This window comes from Rhamphochromis sp. 'chilingali' (assembly GCF_963969265.1).
Source record: "Rhamphochromis sp. 'chilingali' genome assembly, chromosome: 21".
NCBI lineage: Eukaryota > Metazoa > Chordata > Actinopteri > Cichliformes > Cichlidae > Rhamphochromis > Rhamphochromis sp. 'chilingali'.
The window spans coordinates 27,777,763-27,804,944 of NC_137949.1; the positions used below are offsets into that span (position 1 = coordinate 27,777,763).

Below are 27,182 nucleotides of genomic sequence, written 5' to 3' on the forward strand. Positions count from 1 at the left end.
GCAAAACTACTATTTTATGCCTAACTGTCTCATCTTTTGGCATCAAGCATTTTTGCAGATTCAGCAAAGAAATTGGAAGAAATTGTGTATTTCTGCAAAAAGTGCCTAAAGCCAGAATTTAAAATGCGTTGTATGTTATGTGTTGACACAACACGAGTATGTCTTTTTTCTGCCTGAATGACTCATAGGTCAGTGTTAAGTGACTTAAAGAAAAAAATGTATTTACTGTATATTAGTCATCTTTGAAATATAGTGTGGAGATATGTGGCTCAAGATATTTGAAAAAGAAAAAAAAAAACTTTCCTAATTGATTACACTGAGGCAATTATTTTTTGTGTGGAGATGTTTTTGTAATATGCAAAAAATGGATTAACTCAATAAATATGCACTACTACTCTAATTAAATAAACACCTATCTTAGACATTTCCCCTATTAGCCCGAAAGAAACATAGTAAGGAAACAAAATAGTCCAAAATCTGAATACTGGCCTTAAATAAAATTCCCTTTTTCCGAAGCACATTTGGCTGGGGTGGGAGGTACAATGACATTTAAGAAAACATGTGATTTTGACATTTTGAGCGAAAACAGAGGGACAACAGATGTAGCTGAAGGAGTGAAATCTCACAGAGGAAGTATGGCTTTGCATTAGGTTGCTTAGTAACTAGCCACCCCCAACCTGCTGGGAGTGCGGGCTGTGTGCTCAAACTGTCAGACTGTCTGGAGAAATGGGAACCAGCCACTTGGAACTGCAGTCCCTGCCGACGTCCTCGTGCGGACACAGATGAGCAGTGGGACTCAGTCTTGTATCCATTTAGCTCGAGTCACATCCAATATTCGGCCGATTCTTATCGACGACTTCTCCTTTTAGCGTCATTTGTAGTCCATTTGGGATTCAAGCTCAATCACTGAAGGTCTTTAATGTTAAATTAAGGTCCAAAATATCTTAAAAGTGCACCGATTATGCCTCATTTTCTGTCATTTGGCAAAGTCTCAAATGTTGAGGTCAGCACACAAGTAATCCCCGTGAGCCAAACGTTCAGGCTTCAGTCTACTCAAAACACACAGTTTCCCTCAGACTTTAGAGAGGACAGAGAGGGGATTATTCTTAAAATTTGGTCAGCTCAGGCATACAGTTCACAGATGCCCCACACACCTAATCTTTAAACACACTGTATATGCAAGGGCTAGCCAATCAAACTGGGCTTAAAGGGAGCGTGGTCTTAAAAGGAAAGCATTCGAAATAGCTCGTTTCAGAAAATGGATAACTGATGGGCTGTACAACAAAAAGCATTCTTTTGAAATGTGAAAAATGAGGATGAAAGAGTTCTAGTGTTAGCTTACCCTGTGAAATCTGCAGAGTACATGCCGTAGTCAAAAACGTAGACCCGTGTGATTTGACACAATATCAAATAGCCCAGTGTTACAATGAAGCAGTATCTACACAGAAAAGAAGCAGAGAAAAAAAATTATTAGATTTTATCTGCATTTAAGTGACATTTAAAAAAAAGAAATAAAGTAGTAGTCACAAAAGTCAGACACAAAAACCGCTAAGAAACTTGGGTACGACTTGTTCTCAACTATTCAACATAGCAACGAGGAGCTTTTCAGACCAGCACCTTGATATGTGCAACATAAACAGTTCATTTTAGAGTTCTGGGGAGAAAAAAAATAAACTTTCATCTCTTTTTTTGGATCTCTGTGGTTGAACAAAGATTTTTTTTTTTCCCCCAACACAGCACAGTACGCAGTGGCCTCAGGAACAGGGCAGAACTATGCAGCGGGGGGGGGAGGGAGTCGTAAACTGGACAAAAGGGCAGAGAAGGCTCCAGCAATGTGTCTCTGTCAGGGAGGGAAGACGGAGGACAACACGACCTTTCAAGACAAGGCCCAAAAACAGAGCAGCGCTAAAGGGTCTAACACAAAGCTGCTGCAGAGTCAGCTCAAGTCAAAGCTAGCCAGATAGCATCCCTCCGCTGTCAACAATAAGAGGATTGTGCCTCTCTGAGAAGCAATACAGCATACCAGCTACAACAATGCTGTGCTGGAGATAAGCCACAACGGGACTTCTTGCTTCTCACAGCCTACTGTATCCAAGACGTCACCTGATATCTGCTGCCAAGCACGTATGAAACAAAATAAAAGAAGGCACTCGTACTTCTCCAGTATGAAACATTTGTATAGCTTTCAAGAGCCATTTCTCTAGAAGCAATCAAACACTACAATTGCACACTCCTATTAATCACAAAACCCTTAGAGGAGACAGACAAAGCACAGTAAACTGGTGATAATCACTGCGTAGTCCTTTTTTATTCTCAGAGATTTGTATACAGCCCACACTTGGCATCTCATCCGAGGGTATAAGCAGTTTACACAATATTCTTTCAACATTCTGCACATATAGGAGACCAAACGGCTCTTTGCAATGTTGCTAAGATTCCCACACCGCTGCCTGTAGCTTTTTCAAAGCTGGTTTCATTATTCTCTTGCATAAATTGACAATATTCTGTCCGTCAGACGCTTTCACATAATATTTCTCAAGGCTTCATTCATACGTGGTCCAAAATTAACACCCACTAAGCAGTAGATTAGTAGGAAGACTCTGCATTTGGTCAGTAAATATTGGAGGGCTATCTGTCACACTGGCTGGTAAATACCGGTGGCAAGAAACAAATGCAATGAAATTATGTAATGACAAAACTCTTTACCCCTTGAAAACTTGCAAGGAGTAGATTAGTTTGTCCCCAAGAAAGTGTGAACGCCCTATTATATCTGCTCCGTGTATCGTTGCACATGCGTCAGATCTGGTGAAAATATACACATTTTATTGAGCCCCCATACGGGGTTTTACAAAATGAGTCAAGTTAGAGAAGGCGGGGTCTCCCTGTGCAGCTATCCTTGGAAAAACCTGGAAACTATTTTTTGATGGTGGTCAAACTACATCTTTAATTATATATTCTGAGGTGTCATGACTCGTCATTATGGGTGCAGCGGAGGTCGTCAAGTGTTTGTCAGGGAAAGAGGTAAGTCACTGTTGCCTGAACAGTCATCCAGCATTGAATTAAAAACTGAAATCTGCATCTGCAGTCTGTCCTAGCTGGGGAAAAGAGGGGTAAATCGTGAAGAGGTCGCCAGTCCATCACACAGCAGACACAAAGAGAATGACTACTAACGCTTATTCTGACACTGACAGCCGAGATAAAAATCACCAATTATCCGTGAGAGGCGGCAGGAGCACCTGGAGAAAGCCCACTTAAAACATATTACTGATGCGTTGGAGTGAGGTACATTGTTCAGTTGCACTGGCAGAAATTACACTCACTTTTAACAAAAAGACTAGACTGTATGCCAGAAAGTACACATTTAGTGATTTAGTGCAACACAAAAGGGAATTTTTCTTTTGACTCCACAAAAGAAAAAAAAGAAAAAAAAAATCTTTATCAAAAACCCTAATTTTGCCAGGATCAGCACTCTGCAGTAGAAGTGTGCAGCCACATTTTATCAGTGAGGATGTGAACTATATATGCAGGACCGGCTATATTTGTACTGAGCCCAACAGGGATCCTGTCTTATCATCACCTGATTTGTATTTGTGTAATTTACAGCTCAGAAGGGGGTGTTTCATTTCCACTCAAGGCATCAGATGGAGCCTGGAGACTAAAGCAGGCTGGTCTCCCGCTGTGGGACAGCGGTAGACAGGTCAAGCCACACTGGAGGTGCAGGTATGGATACAGTGCACGGTGTATACAGAAATGAAAACTAAAAGCAGGCCAAGCAAATTTGAGGAAGTAATTCATACAAATGTCACCCTTAGATTTACAGTCAATTTAAAAAGAGATCAAATTTCCTTAAGTCTGTTGGCTAGCACTGGAGCTACAGATGTTTAAAGGGTAGCAAAGTGGTTTCATGAACAGACGGATGCAACAGACTTGGATTCAGACCCTTTTTGGTCTTAATGACCACTCAATGCATGCTACACTATATTCGCCTTTTCCACACTTAAGTGCTTTACCTAGCTTGCATCCACCTACGCCCTATTTAGAGTTACCAATTACTGTGCATGTCTTTGGACTGTGGGAGGAAGTGAGAGTATCCAGTAGAAACCTACAAGCACAGGGAGAATATGCATCATGCCAGTATCTCTTTATCTTTATGTTTTCCCCAAACAAATGACGCATAAGTTCCAGACTTATGTGTCATTTGTTTGGTTTAGGTGAAGGTGCTGCCTGGTTAGAGAGTGTGCAGGTGGAAGGATACATTAAGTGCTCTTGGCTGGCTGTGAATTCTCTAGACTATACTCGATTCTCACAAGGGTTCAAGGTGACATCAAACTAGGGAGCTGGCAGGGCAAAGACCATTTGATATCAAATCAAACTGAAGTAGAAAATTGCGTTCTCACATATAGCTCAGGCCCACAGCTCATGTGTGAAAATGTCTCTTGAGGCCACTAAAACAAATGAAAAAGAAAAGAAAAACACATAAAATAAAGAAAAACAACCCAATTGATTAAACAGCTTTAAGTAGCTACATGCTGTAAAAGAGCCAATTAGATACAATTACCTCATTTTAAGGCTCAAAAGCTGAAAACTATAAAGATCAGGTACCAACACATTTGCATCAAGACAGCAGTTTTTCTCTCATTTCTGTAGAAGTCTGACTTGTTACAATTCTTTTTTACTGCCAGTATCCCTGTAAGTGGGCTCTTTCATTACTCTGATAGCCTCTTTCATTAGTTACACTATATCTAACAATGTCACAGTTCTCCCTCTTTGCCGTCAACCAGCAGGCAGTGCTGTGTTCACGCTCGAGGCAAGTTGGAATGCATCTAGAACATTCCCCGTCATTTGCCACATCCAACAGGTGAGCCGTCAAAGACAGCAGGGAGCTGGGAGTGAAAGAGATCTGGAGCTCACGTGATGAATAGTACAAAATATGATGCCAACAACTAAACAAAGCACCTCTAGTCAGACTACAGCCAGACTTGGGTTCGATCCACACTTAGACCCAAAAAGCTGTCATACTGAGCTCCCTGTATGCTTGACCTTCCTCACTGTATGTTGTGTATGGGTTCGTTAGATTTCCCCATCTGTCACAGATGGCAGCTGAAATCCAGGATGTCATTTATGTCCCCTACTATGGATTGGCATTTTTTTTTTTTTTTAACACTGGAGAATATGTCGATTTGCCCTCAGTGTTTTCATGGCAGCTTGAAGTTTCACAGTGGAAAAAAAAAATAGTGTATTTAGCTTTATAATAATTCACTGCAAGCCTCCATTAAAGGGGACAAAAGATTATTTCCTTAGGTTGATTACTGCAGACAAGTTTTAAAAAAAGAAAAGAGGGCATTAAGGTAAACGTTTTACCAGTGGCACACTTTTATGTGTTGAGATATTTTAAAGTTTACATAAGCTGCTATGTTAGAAATAGTTCAAAGAACAAAGGTTGCGATCTAAAGTTCAGACTGACGTGTCCAGCCACTTGGCACAAACCCCCAGCTCGATCTCAGCTTATTAGACTGATAATAACTAATTTGTTATGTAAAAATATAATGCAGGTGAAGGTTTCATAAGTGTTACCGCAAGAGGGAGTGGACTGCGCTTATGTACCAACCTGCAAAGACACAACACTGGGCTACAAAGGACAATAAGAGTTGAACCTCTTGCAAAGGGTGATGCATGTCAAAACGTGTTACTCATCTAGTTAACCAAAGTTGTCATTTCCATTCTGTCACTGGGTTTGGAGCCTTTTCTTTCTGAGAGCAGCTGTTGTGATGAATATTTCCTTAGTATCTATTTAGAGCGATCTTCCCAGGGGGAAACATCCAATGTTCACACCTGCACTCATAACCTTGAATTCTAGCAAAAATAACATCTAAGCCAATGTGAATATGCCTGTGCGTCTGAGTGTGTGTGTTTGTCTTCATGAGGCATGGACACAGAAGCCCGGGAGCAGAATCAGTATCAGTGTGACTTAGGCCTATGTGCCCTAAACAGATAAAGCACATGAAGCCTTAAAACAGTCCAATATCTAATGTAACATTAATGACAAGATTCAAGTGCAGCAAACTTCAAGTTTTGGTTTCAGGGTTTATTAAATCAAACAGATTTTTTTATAGGTTTGTGAGTTTTCTTCTTACTTGTGCATGTTCTCCAGCCCAGCAAACACCATCACACTGTAAGACAGGCCACTCTGGACCAGGAAATGAAGGGAATACCTGTAGAGAGACAGATACCACAAATAATAAATACCACTGTTTATTTATCTACCTGTATAGTTGTAAGGAAGAGGAAATTACAGCATTACAAAGCATAGTCACACCAGCAACCATGTGAGGACAGACCTTTGTAACTAGTAAAGTGTCATCTTTAGTCACAGGGCAAGGAATGTGACCATAACATCACACTATGTTCTTAATTAACATGTTAGTAACAGCACGTACTAACAAGATATTAAACCAACTCTGCCATATATCCACCTCTCTCCCTTTGTGCGAGGCACAAACAGTTCAGCAGTGGCAGCAGCTACCGGATGGATCTTTGAAGGGCGCAGTGTGTGATCCTACAGATGTCAAGCCCTCCAGGAGAGGAGAGATGTCACAGTGTGTTAGCTGTGACTCAACAAAGACAACACGTCTATCAGGGCTGGCGAGGAACAAGAGATCATAGGGGTGGGTGAATGGAATTAACTGAAAATACAAGGGTTAAGAGTCCGAGAGGGGAAAAGGCAATAAAATTCTTATACAAAGAGACTCCAACCAGTTTGCCTGAAACGTACTAAATAATCAGTTCCAAATGTTTGTCCAGCAGCATTGAGGAAAAAGCGTATGTTTCTGGCAGAGAGGAAATACAACCTAAAAGAAACCAGTCAGCCTGGAGCATTTGGAAGGAAGCTCCTTTAAGACCAGCAGTCGAGGGCTCTAACACAGAGCAGCAGCAGAATGTCTGTGTGCTATGAAAGCCATGACGAAAGCCATCATATATGCCCCCTGAAAAAAAGCATACACCCAAAAAAAACAAAAAACAAAACAAAAAAAAACTATTGATGCATTCATGCATTTAATGCCCTTTCCTTCCTCTACATTACATGTTTATCACCAATTCCACTTGTCAAGTTCAACCTTTTTACCCTGTGATTAGCGGCTAATTCAGTCTTAGCAACATAAAACACTTAACTGGGAATACTGAGCCAAGTACAATAAATGCTATATATTACCTCCATAAAACGTATCTTCTTAATGACATTTCTATGGGTGTATAGTCTTTTTATTACCTACTAATTACTGCAGACAATAAAACTCTTTGGCGGGCGCTCACAGAGGTAAATATCAAATAGTGACTATTTGGCCCCTTTGTGCTAAAATAGACGACTGGTTTTGGCCAGAAAAAATGAAGTTTGCTCACATCTCTTGTGCTGTCGGACTAAGTCGGTGTTTCACTTCCTTTATAACTACACTTCCCCTGTTGCCAGTATCTGATGATAAGTTCCACAGCCTTGCTTGAGACGACTTTTCCAAGTAGCCTGTGGTTGAAGTCAAATGCTGTTCATTTACAAAAATAAATTTAAGTCCACTTGGGACCGTTATTGCCACGGGGCCTTGTGATTTAGAAATTGCAGTGCATCCACATGGATAACCACAGCCTGTGTTTTGCCTGAATTTTGAAAACATCTGTGGTTGCCAGCTTCAAAACTTACATTAAACTGATTAGGCTGCCAGATATAATATGTCCACACATCTCCTTCAGGATTTTCTGGTACAGAGCAGAGTTCATAAGTCTATTAATTATAGCAAGTCATTCAGATCCTAAAGCTTCAAAGCAGCTCCAGACCATCACACTACAACCACCGTGTTTGACTGTTGGTACGATGTTCTTTTTATGTTAGTTTTACTCCGGATGTGACATGACTCACACCTTCCAGAAAGTTAAATTTGTATCTCATCAGTTCTCAGAATACCATCCCATTGTGCTTTTGGCAAATGTGAGATGAGCCTTTGAGTTCTTTTTGGTCAGCATTGGTTTTCTCCTTGTAACACTCCCATGGATCCCATTCTGTTTCTTAAGGTTGGTGGCTGTAGCTCAGGTGGCAGAGCAGGTCAGCCACTAATCAGAAGGTCGGTGGTTCGATCCCAGGCTGCCCCCTGGCTGCATGCCAAATATCCTTGGGCAAGATACTAACCCCATGTTTGCCTACTGGTGGTGGTCAGAGGGCCCGGTGGCGCCAGTGTCCGGCAGCCTCGCCTCTGTCAGTGCGCCCCAGGGCAGCTGTGGCTACAATGTAGCTTGCCATCGCCAGTGTGTGAATGTGTGTGTGAATGGGTGAATGACTGAATGTAGTGTAAAGCGCTTTGGGGTCCTTAGGGACTAGAAAAGCGCTATACAAATGCAGGCCATTTACCATGAATCATCAACACCAACCTTAACTGAGACTAGTAAGACGTACAGTTGTTCCAGGTTCTTCTGTGACCTCCTGGATGAATTGTCGATGCACTGTTGGAGTGATTTTCATAGGCTGTTCAGTCCTGTAAAGGTTCCCTACTGTTCCATGGTTTCTCCATTTGTGTACAGTGGCTCTCACTGTGGTCGGCTGGAGTCCCATAGCTGTACAAATGGCTTTGTAACCCTTTCCAGACTGACAGATGTTGATGATTTTCTATTTTGGTTCTATTGTTGGATAACGTTTTTCCCTTAATAAATGAAATCATCATTTTAAAATACTAAAGGCCACTAGTGCTACCCCTCACCCTCCACGTAGATGCACCTGTGGTCTAAGTTTGAAGTTTCTAGGTGACTTTCTTCTTGAGTTCTTGGATTCACAAGTCTTTTAAGAAAACTTGACCTCTGACCTTGCAGTCATATGACCTTGACTTTGAAGTCAGGGTCACAGAGAATCAAACAGATTTCTAGTAGTGGCACCAATAGCATCAATTTGAGAATGTTCACAAAGTTGGGTTACCATGCCAACCACCCTCCCACCAGGCTGACAACTCCATCAGCTTTGGTTATCCTTGTCTAACATTAACATTTGTTTGATGATCTGAAACATTTAAGTGTGGCAAATATCCAAAAGAAACCAAAACAAATACTTTTTCATGTCACTGTACATAAAGAGAGTGTTTCTGATACTATATGATTGACTATCATCCATCTGCAGCTTGGTGTCAGCTCAGTCATAAACAGTCTGTTGGTAAAGTGACATAAGACCCCATCGGTGTGATGATCAGATAACACTTTATCTGGCTATCACTTTCTCACTTGCTGTGCAGCTTGAAGTCTGATTAGGAGGAAACAAGTGTTTCCTGCGTTTGCTATATATACACACACGCACGCACACAGTGGCAATGTGCCAGAGGTACAGTAGATGGTCTAATACAGGACAACAGCTTCCTAATGAGACAGCAGTTACTACCCAATCGATTACTTTGCTTTGGCATGAAGGGCTGTGAAGGTAGTGGCAGAAGTGACAAGGGAGTGCAAAGACGATGGCAGGCAAACAGCAGACAAACAAATGAGTACAGAATTAAAAAAAAAAAAAAACCAAAAAAAGCCCGGAATAACGAATGAGGCAATCGTACTATCAAACCTAACCTCCGAACAACCACCGACAAATATGCAGGAAGTCTGGTTTCATTTTTGGTATAGTAACATCAACACAAATAAACTACAATAATCAGGCCATAGGCAGACCAAAGAGTGTCACTGTGGTATTCAGTTTAACTGATTATTTGGTTTCTTTGCACGCTAACAGATTTTACTAGTGTTTGATGAGCATTTTAGTAGTTTTAGCAACAATCTTATTGTATATGAGCACGACACTTGAGGGTTATCATTCATTGTAAACCATTTGTGTGCAGTAGAGGTAGTAGGGTAAGAATTTTCTTAAAGCAACAGAGTAAAAACCAGCAGTGACATTTTGTTTTTCACACCTATAGTTTGTTTACTCTAGTGTGAATCAGCTGATGAATTTGTTAACTTTTAATCTCTCCCTTGTTTGGTTTCTCTTCACACAAAGAAAAATCCAAGTGCACTCCAAGCGAACCAAAATTCATCACTACAAACCACGTGAAAATGTTCTAGACTACTGGAGAACACGGAGCGTTTACGTTCATTTTGTGGTTAGTTGGTAGCTTATACGAACCTTTGCACATCTGTAGTGCATTGCTGCATCTTGGAGGAAAAAGCAGACGTGGCTTTGGGAAGTTGTTTTAGTTCAACCTTGTAACATATACCTGGTAGCTTGTTAGGATCAAGGTCAAATCACATTCACGCCATAAATGAACCGCTGTGAAATTCATTTTGAAACGCACTGAGACCACTTCCTCAAAGGGTCTTGGTGCAATTGTTTTGGTCAGCACCAGGGTGTGATTACTGTGTTCACACCTGCATAAATGAAATGCATCAACAGGAAAATGAACCAGAGTTCAATTTAAACAGAATAAACACTGCAGGTGATTAAGAAATTCAAATAGACCAGAAAACGACATTGGAAAGAAAGCCATCAGAGAGGTTTCTTTTTAAAACCAATCTCCTTCTTTGCCATTTGGCACCATTTGGCATCTCTACACTCAAGTAGATTCTGACCTGCTTGCACAGATCCAAAATGCCCTGGACACACCAGGTTAAAAAAAATAATAATTATGTGCGTGTGTGTAGGGGGGTGCACGAAAAGCCAAAACAACACCAAGGCGCACCTCAAGTTGTGACTTAATGTTTGGCACGCATTCATATTTACAAGGACAACAAAGGCCAACGGAAACCATGACACTGGAAAATAAGTACTGCTGCAAGAGGGATGAAATCCAAAATGGTTTTGGAGTCTAGCTTTTTTTGGCTTAATTTCTGTGACAGACGAAACCCAAACAAGAAGCAAATGTGGGTGTCTGTGTCACCATTTTTAAAAGCTGACTTTCTATCAAAACGACTTGTTTTGATAGAAAGTCACTACCTACGTGTAAAAATGAATGCTAGTTTAGCAAAACCAGCAGAGGGTGAACTGTTCACGTACGTCCTGATTTAGGAAGAAGCATTCTGGGAAATGTAGAAAAATAACTTAAGTAGAAATGAACACTTCATTACATAACATTTCTTGTATTATATAACATTACATAACATACTATATACTGATAATTGAACCATAAGTAAAGTCAAATAAAAAATTTTAAAAAAAAAAAAGCACATAGCCATAACATGAAACTGGGACATGCCCTCTGTTTGCAGGAAAACAAAGTCACTAACGTGATAATGTAGGAAGGAAGGTTGGAGCAGAGTCTGAAAGCACACTGATGACAAGAACAGAGCTGCGGGATAAACAGAGGGGTGACTCACCAGCCAAAGCAGAAGAGAGCCAAGTAGAAGCCCAACAGAGTGGCCACCACATGTCTGATGAAGGGACTGGTCTTACTGGGATGAAGGTAGATCCGAAACCAAACAGCCATCAGCAGGGCAAACAGCTGACATGCCACAAAGTTAACCTGCGCACAGAGACACAGTAATGAATGATAAAAATGTATGCTTTTTCTGTGTATCACTTGCATATGAAAGATTATAGTAGAAGACACTGAGCATAAAACAAAGGTGTGGTCCACCTTGTGCAATTAAATTGTCTCTAATAGTGAAAAATAAAGCAAAAAATATCCATCTATTTATGAAAACAATAATATAATATGAGTCTGACAGGTCATAGCTGGGTTGGAGGGTGTTAGAGTGGGTGTTTGAGACCTTGTTTCATCTCCTAATGTCTCCAAATGGCACAGCAAAGAGGCTTTACACCAGTCAATAGTGAGATTGACTGAATCCAGTGGGAGGGGGCAAAGGAAACCTCTCCGTTTGATTAGTAACACCAAACACAGGTGGAAGATAGAAAAGAGATTCTTATACGGTATTGATCCATCTGGATTTTGCTATATCAAGGCTATTTGACACAATTGTGACAACAGCCCAAGCTAACCTTGTAATAATTGTTTGACTCACACTGTCTGTTAGGGCTGCACGATTTTGCATAAAATGAGAATCACGATTTTTTTTTGCTTAGAATTGAGATCACGATTCTCTCACGATTTTCTTCTCCAATATAAATATTTATTGCACTTAACTGCACATCAACTTCGTAACAGTTGAGACAGAACATGAAAACAATAAATAAACATAACAAAACAATAAATGTCTCACATTTTGTCATTGAAGCAAAATGTTGTACTGCTTGAAATTCCGTCTCCACCGTTGCTCTACGCTGCGTGTATAGAGCAGGTAGTGCAACAATAGAAAAATAGTTGCGGGACGGCACCGTGTAGCGTTTGTCTAGGGTGTTGATAATTTTCATAAATCCCTCGTTTTGCACAGTGTTGATGGAGCCATATCTTTGGTCAGGTGATAAGTGATAGCCTCTGTAATTTCTTTGTGCCTGCGGGAGTTCGACGGGTATAGGGAAGCGCTGTATAAGGTTCCCGTTATTGATGTTTGGGTGGTTGACAGGGACAGATTTTCTCCTGCCACTTTCTTGGCCTTACAGCTTCGTCTCTCCGTTGTTTTTTCCCTGCCAGCTGGCTTCTGTATCACGTGGTATAAGGCTCCGCCCTTGTCATTTGCTGAGCAGGAAGAGTGAGTGCTTGTTTTCATGCAAATTATGTCCCGGATCAAAATGCGGTACAATCGCCATCTTTTTTCCTTTTTTTTAAAAAAAAAATCGTTGTCATTTGGAAATGAGATCACACATAAGTATGAATTGAGATCGCGATTTTCTAACGATTAATTGTGCAGCCCTACTGTCTGTCATCATTATATTTCAAGTAGTTTTGGAAGTGTTGACATGTCTTTCAGTATACAAAGAGGTGAGTAAGGATCTATGATCATTTTAACATGTGCAGGCAACACTGAACCATTTTACGCAGTGTAAATCCTCGTGTGTCATATACTGGTACAGAAAACTAAATAATCTTTTCATGTGTGCTATAAAACCTCTCACCACACTACACAAATGCTACATGAACATGCCTAACACATTATGAGAAAGGACATTTATTTTATTGACACATATCTTGCAAACATCTCATAGGGTTTTCCCTAAAATTACTATTGAGGCAGTGCATCTGAGCCAAATAAACAATAAAAAGCTAACTGTTCCCTATCATGTTTTGTTGTCCCACGCTGAAGCCTTTCCTCTTTGTCTGACACACGCAGCAGGGCAGCAAAGAGGCAAGCCCAGGCGAAGTGAAGATTTTACAACACAGCTTAAGTACGTGCAATCAGCCTTCACAACAGAGTCTTTTACAGTACTTTAATCTTGATAAAGGTGATTTAATAAACAGAGAATATGAATTGTTCCACACAAGTTATAAGAAAAGCTCTGCACATAGTGTTACTGGTAACTTAATGTGCCAATTATCTTCACATAGCTGAATCTTCCAAAGCTAGTCGTGGGCCAAGACAGCAGTCGATCCCCTCTGGCAAGGTGACAAAGAATGACTGATGCTTATGTAGCCTGCAGGGACCATGTGTTTTGTGAAAGACTTTCAGTCTAAAACCCCTTGGACTTGACCTCTGTTAATACTGATGAATTTATGGGCTCAGTCACACACTTCAAGGCAGAAAACTTTAGGTCCATTTTGTATAAGTTTCATAAAGCCATTCACCATCAACACCAAGATGATGATGGCGAAAACACTCATCAAGGCTTCATAAAGAGACTTCACTAACAGTGGGTAACATCATTTATATTGTCTATGGTTCTTCAATGTTTTTAAACTCAATGGTTTTCCATGTCTTAAATATTATTGTGTTCATTGACATCTCACTTTTTTTTTTCCATTCCATCCATGTTTCTTTTTTTTTTCTAAACAGTGATTATCTTAAAAACTATTTTTAAAATAGAAATAAAGAAGAGGATGACAGTATAGCTAGCTAGAAGCTTTACTGTGAATATGGGGAGAAGAAAGAACCACCACACCCTCACCTCTGCAACCTCAGAACCTAACCTTATGATATCTTTAATAATAGTTTTTCTATAACATCATACGTTTTCTGCAATATAGAAGCATGTCATTGCACATTGCACAAGCCTATTCCACATACACCCTCACAAATGCAAAGCAGAAGGCTGCACGGTAACTTCTTTATTGCCTCTCCAAGTCCATCTCTGCCCTCAGCCTCCTTTGGCAGATGCAAATGAACTACAGATACAAAACAAATTTCAAACATCAGTACATTGTAAAGGGAAACAGACTGTTAAGCACTAAGCCCACATTTGTTTGATGTCACGTTAAGCGATGCATGTCTGAATACATGACAGCCCGCCAATGTATATAGGTCATGTTAACAGATCCGTCTGGCCAGTGAACGGTAAAAGACAAGCAACACCATGAGCGCCATCCATTATCTATGGATCCTGCATGATTGATGAGAGAGAAAGGGAGGGGGACAGATATAGCCCTAAGTACTAAAGCCCTCGCGTCTGCAGGGCTATGTAGCCACAAATCATCTGCAGCATTAGCCTGAGAGTTTCATATCAGATGCTAGTTGGTTGAAAATATCAGGGCTTTTGTTTCTCCATGCGCACACAGACACACACACACACAATGTATATGAGCCTCAACAATAGAAGCTACCCTGCTTTGTTCTTCTATTGTTACGAGTGATATTGTTTAAAAGGGGGAAACCAGTTGGCACTGAGATGAGTGTAATTAACAAATAATCAAGCAGGAGAAGCTAAACCAGATGGCTGTGTGCAGGTCCTGATGCTGATACTCCTTCAGCTTAGCCCAAAAGCAAACAAATCCAAGCAATCCGCTGGGAAGAAATGTGTCATTTTAGCTCCACGGCTGCCAAAAGAAGACTATGAGTCATTTATCTGTCTCATATGGATGAAAGACAAACAACCGCACCCAGCTGTGTGCCAATAAAGATAAGTTTTATTGACAGTGTCTGTCATTTCCATCTTTCAGCTATGGTTAACAGGGAAAAGGCCCAGTTTCAACCTAAATCATCCCCTGACTTGTAGTAATAACCGAGTAGCACTCTAGCGCAACAAATTTGGCAAAATTAAGCCGCAGTTCATTTGCAGATTGCTTCTAATTCTCTAAAGCTCAAGTGCTAAAAATAAAATAAGATGCCCTAATGTAATGACAAGAAATCACATTAAACCAACCTTCTCTGACTCCCTCTCCACCCACCCCTTCTCATGCAAGCCTCTTTCTTTGCACAGTGTTTAGCCAGTCCACAGCTTTGGATGTTGCTTTACACTTTGATTACCTTCAAGCTGCTCACTTGCTGAATATGACTTGTGTGCCTGTACACCGGCCCACGGGGTAACAGGCTGATATGCAAAGCAACAAACAGCCCACATTTTACTATAGTCACTGATTTATCCAAGTGTTCCAGTAAGACAAAAATAGCAGTTAAAGTCAACTAGTTGAATGTTTCTGTGGGAACCCAACTAGTTTTTAGGAGCGTTTAAATGTGCATGACTCCAATGAGCATTGAAAGTATGTCAAACCACAGGTATGCATCTTAAATTAGATCTTAGATTATTACAGCCACAACCCCTCGACTCTGGATTTGTACTGAAGGAAGTTACAACGTCCTTTGCTGACTAGCTGGAAAATCAAGAAGTGTGAATTGGCCCCTCCCTGGATATCAAAATATTGCCCTAAGAGCAAGGAAAGGGCGTGGCAGACAGACAGACAGACAGACAGACAGCATTGTGTGAGTCAACAGTGAAGCGGAGCTGTGGGTGACCATTTGTGGCAAAACCTCAAGCGGGCCAACTGACAACTGTCAATCATTTATTCTTAAACTGAGAAATGAGATTGCAGTTGTTCACCTATTACGCTTCCAAGCTATTTAATTAAGACAAATAAAGAACAGAGGACCCAGGACCAGTGTTGGGACTAACGCGTTATTAAATAACGCGTTACAATAACTACGTTATTATTGTGGTAACGAGCACGGTAACTAGTTATTATGCCAAAACCAGGAACGCGTTAGTCGTTACTAGGATTTAGAAAGGGTCGTTACTCGTTACTTCGTGTGGTGGCTATCGCGGCGCTTCCACAGATTCAGTAATATTAGCAAGTGGTGGAGGCCAGCAGTTGGAGGAGGGAAAGGGACACAGAAGGAAATGAGACCCGAGGCGGCCGCCGGTCCAAGTGTGAACTGAACTTCAGGTAAGAAGTTATGACCTGCAGTCTCTCTGGGTCAGATATAAACCAAGTTTAGGTGGAGTTTATTTTCGTTATTCTGACTTTTTCCGTACTGCGTGCTAGCTAGCATGACGGAGTTTCTATACAGCTGGGTGGGTGCTATGTTACTGATGTTGAACTTTATTTTGTTCATAAGTTATTAGAGTTGCCAACCGTCCCGTCTGGTATTCAGAGAAAATATTACGCGTTTCTTATTGAGGTGAAAAGGAACAGTTTGTCCCGTAATTCAGCTACAATGAAAAAGGCACAAAGCTGGAGTTATTCTGTGTTTACGCTGCACAGCTGCCTCTTCTTCTTTCATTCTCCCCCCTCCCTCTCCTGTTTCTACTTCAATCATGAAAACTGATCAATGATCAGCTGATCGGCTCTCTTGTTTGTTTATCGCCCACTTTGCGCCAGAAAGAGGAAACCAGCGGATGTCGCGCTAAACAACAGCAGCATGTTTAAGCTTGATCAGCTGTTGTTAGAATTTATTTAATATTAATTTCTAGTATCAGCTGATGTTTGCTGGTCATGATATGGTTTGGTTATCTGGTGAGAGGGAAACATGAAGATGAAACCAGGGGCCCGTTCTTCGTACGTCGCTTACTACATCCAAGATCAAATGACACATCCAAGATCAAATCATCGCGCTAACCGTGAGCTCGCTAATCCGGTTCCCCGAACACACCTGCTGTTGACGATTAGTACAGCTGGACGCAGTAATGTGACATCACTGGGTGTCGTAAAAGGGGCCACGCATCGATAGTAGAAACATTGATCGGCAACCCTCTGATTGGTCGGCGAAAATGTCGACGGAGCGCGCTCGGCTCGGTATTTTTCGGCAGCAGAGCAAGAACTCTTGAGTGAGGGATTTCAGGAGTTTCAGAGTTTAATCAGAACGCAAGGGAACACTGCAAAGGCTGCAAAAGCAAGGAGCGAGGGCTGGCAGGAAGTTGCTGACAAATTAAACTCGTAAGTAATTTAATAATAACAATAATAATGGAGTGGATTGATATAGCGCTTTTCAAGGCACCCAAAGCGCTTTACAATGCCACTATTCAGTCACTCTCACATTCACACACTGGTGGAGGCAGCTACAGTTGTAGCCACAGCTGCCCTGGGGCAGACTGACAGAAGCCAGGCTGCCATATCGCGCCATCGGCCCCTCTGGCCAACACCAGTAGGCGGTAGGGTAGATTTATTATATTACACTATATTATCCAATATTATATTACATTATATTATAATATGTTATATTTTATCCTCTTTCACATTAGAGCCACGACAGGACCCACTAGAACATGGGAACAGGTAAAAGTGAAATATAAGAATATCCTACAGAATGGTAATATTTATCACTTATATTGCTTTTAGTCTCTTGGAAAGAGACCCTGGAATAATCTGTTTGTTTATAACAGCAACCAAGAAAAGGGCAGAGGAAAAAAAGACAGGTGGTGGTCCTGCACCCCCTCGTCAACAAGTTGGTTAAGTGAATAATACCCTCACGGGAAAATCGATATCTCTCTATGAGCACACTGTCGCGCTGAGCTAAAGGATCCTGTCTATCCCGCAATATACGCTGAATTCTGAGGACTCTCCTTATCAATCTTGCACCTTCCGCAATGGGTGGCTCGCGTATACGGACAGGACATGGCTGCGACAGGCTTCCCAAATCCACCTTCGCTTTTATAGCCGTGGTCTCTCATCTTGATTACACGAAGTAATTTACAATTGCTACTCTGAAATATGAATTAAATCTGTAATAATCACATACATGTAATAGAATGTTAATAGTACATTTCCCTTTTTTAGGAAATGACCTGTGTGAAATCAATAAATGGATCAGGTGCTGCATTGTCTTTAGTTACATTGATGTTATTTATTTATGGTGAAACAGTGGTGGAATATCGCTGTTGCTTTCGTATGATGACGCGGACATACCTGCGTGGCCGCGATCTAATCCTGTTTACATAAAGTAAACCTGCTCCCGAGCAGGTTTACGCTTACGGCTCTGTTGCTATGACAGCAAGTCCCGGATGAGCTTCGGGGAACCGACTGATCCAGGATCACGCGAAATCGTCAACAATCTAATCCGGCTAACCTACTTAGCGAGGTACGAAGAACGGGCCCCAGGAGATGTCCTTACTGGATCATCAGAGCCGAAGAGGTGATGGAGAAACAGGTTTACCTTTTAGGTGGCATGAATGAGTTGAAGTTATGAACTGTTTCTGAGAGACAAATAACACCAGGATCCTTTTCTAAGTAGCTGACAGCTGGTAACTGTGCAGGGGCGGGTCTAGCAAAGTGTTGCCAGGGGGGCAGGTAGGGCATTAACAGGGAATGGGGGGGCACAAAGAAATACTTTTCTTTTTATTCTCATTTAAAATGTCTCGCTTTTAAAAAATAATTATCTGAATCTTACAACAAACAATTGATAGATTGATGCATATATACCATCAAAACAGTGTACATCACTGTCACAACAGTGTTTGTTTTCATTCAAAGGCTTTATGATTTTTGCTATAATGGTGGCCGGTCTCTAGTCAAAATGCCCGGGCCAATTTTTTTGTCCCAGTCCAGCCCTGTATGCAGCTCATCTGCAGTCTGGTGTTACCTACATCTTCCTATTCAGAAGGCAGAATTTCCGAGTTCTGAGTACAATCGAAAGCACCACGACTGCAGTTTTTGTGTTGATGTAAAAGGCGCACATGACGCTGTGACGTAGGCTAGAATCATGGCAGCAGTCAATGACGGTCCAGGCGTGGGATTTCTCTCGTGGAAATATGCACATTATCTTTTCCTTTCTATTGGTAGGTGGCACAGTGCACTGTGGCAAGTAAGCAAGCTAGAAGACTGGCAAAGTTATGGAAGAAACACATTAACAAGAGAATTCTGAGTAAAACCAAAGTTACTTTCCCTAGTAACTAGTTACTTTGAAAGTAACGAGTAACTTGAAGTAACTGAGTTACTTTTGAGAGAACTAGTAATGTAACTCAGTTACTATTTTAAAGTAACTTACCCAACACTGCCCAGGACTAAAGGAGAACAGGAGAGTTCATGAAAAATCTGCAGGATTAAGACCAAATGTATACTTACAAATTTACTTCAAGGACTAAAGTCCTTGCAAGAAAAAGTCTCCTTAATAGTAAAGATGACTTTTTTATTACATACTTGCTACTTTACCTGTTGATTGTTATCTGAGATGGAAAAGATTGAATTAATGAGTAATTAAGGGGTTCATTTCTAAAGAAAGCACCTGAGAGTCTTTTATAGTTGCCAAACATTGACTAACTGATTCACACAGAGTTCATTGTGAGAATGCTGTGCAACATCTACACTGAATAGCTAAAAGTAAGCGCACATACATGACCACTTTAAAGAGCGGCTCCCCACTAACTGGTGGCTTATTGGAAATGAGAGCATTTGCATTCATATTCTCAAAGTGTTTCTGCACCATATGTTAGTTAATCGGAATCCTTTTATAGACAAAAGCTACAGCTTGCAGTACCTCTCACCGCTCAGTGCTGTGTGTTCAGCTCAGCGGGAAAGATATATTATTATTGCTCACAAGTCAATTACAAGAGCTCCTGCAGAATCTGTGAAATCATGTAGGAGATTGACATTAGAAATTAATGCCAGCAGTTGAGAAATAAGCTGTCAGGGAAAACATAACCATTTTCGGAACGGTTCTTTCACCCAGGCAGCACTTACACAATGAGACCAGATGACAAGCAAACTTGCTACATTTCACTCGCAGATGTGATTTTACACTGTGAATGGACACTGTAGCATCTGTGATTTTTTTTCCCCCTTCTTCGCTTTAAAAAGGTGCTTTCAACCAGAGCCCTCTGCCTTTGACATAAATCTAAGGAATTCTGGGATATGTAGGAACCAGTGTTCCCTCTGGGTTGCATGCAGTACTTTGCAACAAAGTTATATCGTTATAGAAGCCGCCACATGCCAAAAAGAAAAGAAAAGCAATATCAGACTTGATAGTCACAGGATTTGTTAAAAGATTAGGCTAAATGTGTTTTCTCTCGGCCTGGGATGGTTGTTTATTGAATAAACACTTTGCAGTAGACAAGCTCCTGTGCCGAGGTACGTTGTTCCTTCATTCATAATACATGGATCCCCTCTTCCATTATTGATTCACTCTGAAGTCAACCTTACCCTGGGGTACAGCACTCTTATTGTTTCAGAAACTAAGGCAGAATATCTGTGCTGCAGAATCGTTCAAGATTCAAGGGGATGAAAGAGGAGAAAATGCTATTCTGGATAAATGCACTGCATTTATGACAAGGAAAAAAGGGACACAGACCAGCTTGGGAAAGGGGGAGGAAGACCCCAAAAACAAAAAGTTGCAGATCTGAGATGCTGGTAAGGTGCCATGTCCATGCCTGCTACTGACAGAATATTTACTTCTGAAGCTGAGAAGTGGCTCCAATGAGGCCTGGTGAGAACCATTGTGAAGCTAAAGCCCCTTCCATCCTTTGTCTTCAGCATACAATGTCAAACAGGGATGTCTCAGCAAATCAATCACATGTCATTACAGAGTGTACAGATCACAGAGACAGGCAACATACGGATGTTTTGATAGGTAGCAAGTGCCAGTGTGCAGCCAGCGCTTAGAGGCCATAAGCTGTCAGGCAGTTTTTCCTGGCAGCTGTGGCACAGGGCTCAGTTCAGCTCAGCTTAAAGACGCTATATTATAGACTGACACAAACTGGCACTGGGAAAGAAGCTGAAAGGAAGGCAGGAAATCACTGTGAATGCTGAAGACAGATAAGCCTGTTTCCTGAAGCTCATTACCAAGTCAAACCCAGTGTCCATGTATGGGTGCCTGCATGCATATGAGGAAACATAAAGGCCTTCGGGGCTGATCTTTTTCCAGTTTTTCCAGTTCGTTTATCACCAAAATGATATCCTCACCCACAATCTGGATTTTAAAGCATGTCTATAAAGCAACTACTTCCCGCTCTGTTCAGGTTTTTATCTGTCTCATCAGCCAGGAATTTTGTGTTGGAGAGGAGCTGCAGCTGAGCAGGGAGGCTGTGAGGAAAGAAAGTAGGGATAGTACAGGAACGAAGGGATGGGCGGCAAGTCCTTTATTATACTCTGGGCAAAGCTTATCTTTTTTCTCTTTTCCACAAAAACAACAGTAAGAGACTGCAACCATGCTAGCGACAGTTTCACGCTGCCCTGAAACACAGTTGTGCTTTGAGCTAAATGTTAACATTAAAACAATTATGTCATGCTCACAAGTTATGCAGCTATAGTGTTTACAGTCTTCATTCAGTGACACCATCGCAATGTCTGGTCCCCACGGAAAATATCCACTTCCTGACTGCTTGACCAGTGGTTCCTGTTGACCATTCACCTTCTCACCACTCAGCCAACATGCTTAAAAAGGTGCGAAATTTACTTTTGCCATTTCCTGTTTGTTTTTGCATTTTTCCCCAAGTTTCACTGCTACTAAGTGAGGAGTTGGACACCTTTGCAGACTAGTCGGCATCTTCCATACAAACCGCGGGCATTCACAGCAATCTAGCGTTTAATGACAAAACCATTCACAAGAATATTTGTGGGGCAGCACTCATTTTGTAACTAGTTTCACCAACTGCCGCAACCACTTGCCAACCATTTAGCAACCAGTAACTGCCAAGGGGTCACAAGGGGTCTGAGATGTTACTCATTTAGCATGCTAACATTTGCCAAGTAATAGTACAGTCACACTAAAGAAAATAATGTCTGCAGACTGTAATTGAAAAAAAACTGACTTTTTAAAAAATTCAGAGCAACTGACTGACAGACAGACTCTGATATCCATATCACCTGTGTGACTAACCGCCAATAAACTCAGGATGTGATTAGTAGTGTTTATGTGGAAATCTACATGTGGCCTATGAGGAAACCGATGACAGGCTCACAATCACAGACACACGCCTCAGGTATAAAGCACGAATGCTAAGCAGAAGTGAGAATTTGCATCGAGTCTACTAAAGGGCTTATTTACCCACTTGTGTCAAACTGTGTGTTATGATAAGAGTGGGGAAAATGCAATACAAAAGGTTCCCGTGGGTTACCGTGAGAGATAAACATCTAAAGACTGCCTTGATGAGTTTGACCTGCTGTCTGTTGGTGCCAACACCTTTTCCATAGATGAGATCTTTGCTTAAGGAATGACAAAATTTCACTCCAGTAAGCCTAAGTAGCACAGGTACACACACATACACACTCACAGGGGTAATATCACTTTTCATGAAGAGTATTCCTGTCCTCTCCATGTGTGTAGTCTGTGTTTAACACCCAGGGACTAAAATAGTTCCTTCCTGCACAAAGCCTCCCTTTACTCGCTGTGACGGGTGAGTTCCCATCTCAGCATGTGTGTGCATCTGCTTGTGTGTGTCTACACACACAGAGATAAATTTAGACAGTCATTAGCATAAAGCCCTTTTTTCCATGTCATTAAGTAAACCCACCCTTCCCCCCAAACACTCCTCCACCCATACAGCCTAAGCGACGCTACAGTCCCGCTCCGCACAGTCTCATTTGATTTCCATCAGCTGTAGTCCACAGTGACTCATGCAGATTCGAGTGGAGGGAGGGAACCAAAGCCTCGAAGTTAAACTCAACTAGTTCCACAGTCTGCATTCGATGCAAAACTGTCTGCGGAGGAAATATGGTGCACCACACATACACTGTCCTAATCCTCTTTAGAGAGTGGTGCAGTGCAAGCAACAGTTTTCATGTTAGGTGACAACGAGAAAGAGCACTCATGTTTAATTCCCCGGAAGATTAAAAACAGCTGATGATAAGAGTGTTCTTAAACGTTACAGAAAGCGGGGACAACAAAAGGATGACAGAGGAAAAGAGATGAGGAATTTTCTTTCTGAAACGGAGGTAGGAAAATTATACAAGAGCAAATGTGTCCATGCATATATGAGGCAGTAAATTTCAATAACATGTAATATAGTGAGCTCCATCCTCTGCCAAACAAACTCTCTGCGGGCAAAGACGTGGGAAATGTCACGAGTACTTTAGCCTCTGCCAGTAAATGTGCCACAATTGGTCATGGCTCCCAAAGACAAACTACCGTGTGTGTGTGTGAGTGTGTTTGTGTATGCGTGTGTGTTTGCTCAGCGCAACGAGGTTGTGCTGACAGTACGAGAACAAAAGTGGTCTTGTTCTTTCAGCCAACAGAAACAAAGCTCTGACATGTTTTGTGACACTGGCTATGTCTCTTTGCTAACTCGAATTAAAAAAAAAAGAAAAAAGAAGAAGAAATAAAAAAAAAAAGAAAAGTTTGACACTTTCACAAAGTCTCACTTAAGTCAGTTCAAAAGGCTGTCAGATGAATAAGATAGCCACTGAAAACTGTGGAATAGAGGCCTCACTCAGAGCCATAAACTCACCGTGTTGCCCAAGGCTATATTATGTTGGAGATAATGAGGAAAGTGTCATGCGGATAAGGCTAACCTAAAAGAAGTGTGCACTGGTGCACAAAGACACACACAAACAGAGACGTGTTAAACCCTGCAGTGTGGTGCTTTCCCCCTCGGAGCTGATCCACAGATCCCAGTCAGGCTCTACAGTCACTGCTATTAATAGTCGAACAATCAGACATTCCCCACAAGGTACAAAGTAGCACTGGGCCAGAACCATGCTGATGGTGTGTGTGTGTGTGTGTGTCTCCAGGAAAGTGTTTGAACCTGTCCCAAGCAAAGATTATATGGCAGCTTTTAATCATAAATATCATCTGAGCCCTCCCCCACAAAAATCATCTTGGATCCCTAAGAAGGTGTTACGATAAAGTTGTGCTTCCACAGATGCACTGACCTTGAGCTCGACCTTCATTCCATCCATATTGTACATTACTGAATCAATGCAAACTGAAGAAACAAGTCAAGTCCAGTCCAGTTTAAGATTATGAGTCACATGTACTAAATGGGCCCAAATAGCATGTGAGTACAGTCTCCAAATAGGACTCATATGTGTGGTTAGTTTTACGAGCGATTTACAAAAGTTGAGTCAGAGCAACCAGGCTGTAGCATTTATTCAAGTATCGGGTATCCTATATAGTGCCCAGGAGTAAAAAAAAAAAAAAAAAAAAAATGCACACATAACCCTCCCTAAAAAATGCATGCAAATAATTAGAATGATTAAATTTTGCTGGAAGGGTTTAAAGAAGCTGTATTATTATCTTATCTCTGTCACATTACCTAAGGGACTGACTCCAGAGCCTGTTCTCTGGACGGCTGCTGTTTCACATGAGTGTGTGTACTGATTCATGAATGCAAAATAGCTGCAGTTTTTAAACAATACATTTTTTGGTGTAATTGATTGCATGTCAAGTTTTGGCCCAAGGGCAAAAAAAAATACTGGGCTGTTGCCCACACAGGTCATCTCACTTTACTCACACAGAGCTGCTGGGGAATTGCTAATAAAGATGAGCTAGTTACATCTCGAGCGTCTAAGCAAACTTTAATCACCACCCTCATGTTGTTCGAACATGAGGCCACAGCTGTGCACATGGAATGTGCAAAGACAGCATTTCAAAGGGAGGGCAGGCTGCCATGTGTGATCAGCCTTGCTTTAATAATCCCCTTCAATACTTTAAAAGTGAAGTAGAGGAGCTGGATCTAATCTTAAAGACGTCATATCAAGCCAGCAATTAAACTAAAGGTGGCTCTGTTGTCTGTGACTCAATCTGCATGTTTCTGAAATACCTTATTTAAACTTCTCCACCCCCAGCCGAGAGCTATAATAAATTAATCTACAAGAGCATGACAGCTTTGACAAACACTGTCTGAAGGCCTTTTTTTACTCAGTGAACCAGCTCTGCAAAGATTTCCTGAGTGTAACTCTTAAAGAAAGCCTTTTCTTCAGCCAATGAGGACCAATGCAGAGAGTAAAACAGCCTAAGAAAAGTGCGGCCCTAAACTTGCCATAAATAGTCAAATGTATTCAAACCAGTAACTGCTTGATAACACTTTGCAAGTTAAAGGAAACTGGCACTGACCGCTGGCAACGCCACAAATAGTTCACAAGAATTTACAGTTCATATCAGCAACAGAGGATGCAGGCTTTATTAGCTCTGCTATCGGACCTACCAGCACAAAAGACAGGTTTTTGTGTAAAGTTACAAAAGACTGTAAATGCAGGGATAATGTTACATAAGCAAGTTAAGTAACCGACATTAGCTGGATGGATGAATGTTCTGTGGTTGTTCTTCTGTGGTAATACATTTCTATTCTACTACTGATGGTCGCTGAAAGACATACCATCTGAAACCACGTCCCCCTTCACAAGTGTACCCCACAGGAAAGTAGAAGTGGAGTTTGTGTGTAGACACGCTTGTTCTAAAATTATCAACAGTGTGTCTTTGATATCTCTTTGTAACTGAGAGAGAGCGATCAAATGCTAGAGAAACCCAAGCAACTGCGGCCACTTTCTATATTAAAAATAGCAATAGGTGCAACTCAGCATGTGCAGAGTGGCAACTGCTAAAATGTTTCTGAATGGACAAATACGATCAGCCAGGCATCGTACAAGCAAAATGGATACAATGGCTCTTTCTAAATTCAAGGCTGTGCTATCCTTCAAAAAGTATCAAGAACATGTGTTACAATGCTCGGTCAATTGGCGCAGAAGTGACTGGCTATTAGCAGAAGTTGGCAATGTGACAGGAAACACTCGAGGCTGCTTTGATGCACATGTACATAATGTGGCGAAGCTTCAAGCACAATATGCTTTCATGTTTGCAAGTGGGGGGGATAACAATTCTAGCAGACCATGGCACACTAATTTGTAACTTTGTCAGCTTGAAGCGTGCACATAGCATCGTTCACCTTTAAGTACAAATTAAAAAGCATCGTGTGGCACAACTAATCAAGTTCAAGGGAATCGATAGCAGAAGGTGCTGGAGAGTGAACACGATGAATCAAGTCCCACTTTTCAAATGACAATACAACTCGTACTTTTTTAGTCAACATTTGTGTTGACTAGTTGGAATGTACAGCCAGACAGAGGCCTGGTGAATGTGACTGTCTTCCAGTGAGGGTCAATTCGTTGTATGCCCACGTAGTACTGTGCAAAAGTCTTCAGCCACTCCTCAATGCTTTATTTTTTTGAGGAAATGGGGAAATAGGAACAACAACGTAATGAAATGTGCAAACATAGATGGAAATACAGTATATAAGGCAAGAACAGTTTGTTCAGCTTACCAATAAACTCCCCGTGGCAGGTTTTCTTTAAGTTCTTTTTTTTTTTTTTTTTTTTTGTGTCCCGTTTGGATCTTTAGCCATCAGAATTGTTGTCTTAAGGCCAAGAAAGATGCCAAGCGGATTTATTTTACCAAGTGGATCATCATGGCCTTGCCATATTGGTCCATTTGATTGACCTTTATTATAATTATGAATTTATTTTATTTTCAGTTGCTACAAACGGGACAGACATGACTGGGGGATAGGACAGGGAGAGAGAATGAAAGAAAGAGAGGGAGAGAAAGAAAACCAAAGGGGAGAAGAGACGGTGAGAAGGGGGAGAAGAAAGAAAGAAAAACAAACAAAAAAAACAAAAACACCTGGGTCACCTGTATGGAGAAAAAAAACAGAAGAGAAAGCAAACAACAAAGAGCAACATAATAAAAAAAACGGCACCATCACAATAAACTAGCTAGCAGTAGATATCAGTAGATACTAAATAATAAACGATATTGTGCAGCACGCAAGATAGACAGCGTACAATGTGCTTTGAGGCACATTTGAGGCTTTAAGTTCTTTAAGTAGTCTTCGGGACTAGTTCTCCAGGACATTCAAAGCTCTTCTTTGGATCGTGGCTGCCTTTTGTTCTATTCTCTGTCAAAAATGACCTCACACAGCTTTAATAATGTTTAAGTCCGGGCTATGAAGAGGACAATATGTGACTGATCGTGTTCCATTTTGTGCTTTTTTCCAGATGGTTGCTTGGTGGATCAAGTTTGACATGATCCCCAACACCAATGGCTTAAATACA

General features: G+C 41.3%; 1 protein-coding gene across 1 annotated transcript in view; it reads right to left on the bottom strand.

Annotated features, from left to right (window-relative positions):
* mboat2a (membrane bound O-acyltransferase domain containing 2a) overlaps positions 1–27,182 on the bottom strand; it is a 49,449-nt gene that overhangs the window by 13,283 nt on the left and 8,984 nt on the right. The window contains exons 2-4 of the mRNA XM_080870107.1: positions 11,320–11,465; positions 6,135–6,212; positions 1,343–1,438 (exon numbers count right to left, since the gene is read on the bottom strand). Of these exons, the coding sequence (XP_080726233.1) occupies positions 1,343–1,438; positions 6,135–6,212; positions 11,320–11,465 (320 nt within the window). The remainder of the gene's footprint in view (positions 1–1,342; positions 1,439–6,134; positions 6,213–11,319; positions 11,466–27,182) is intronic.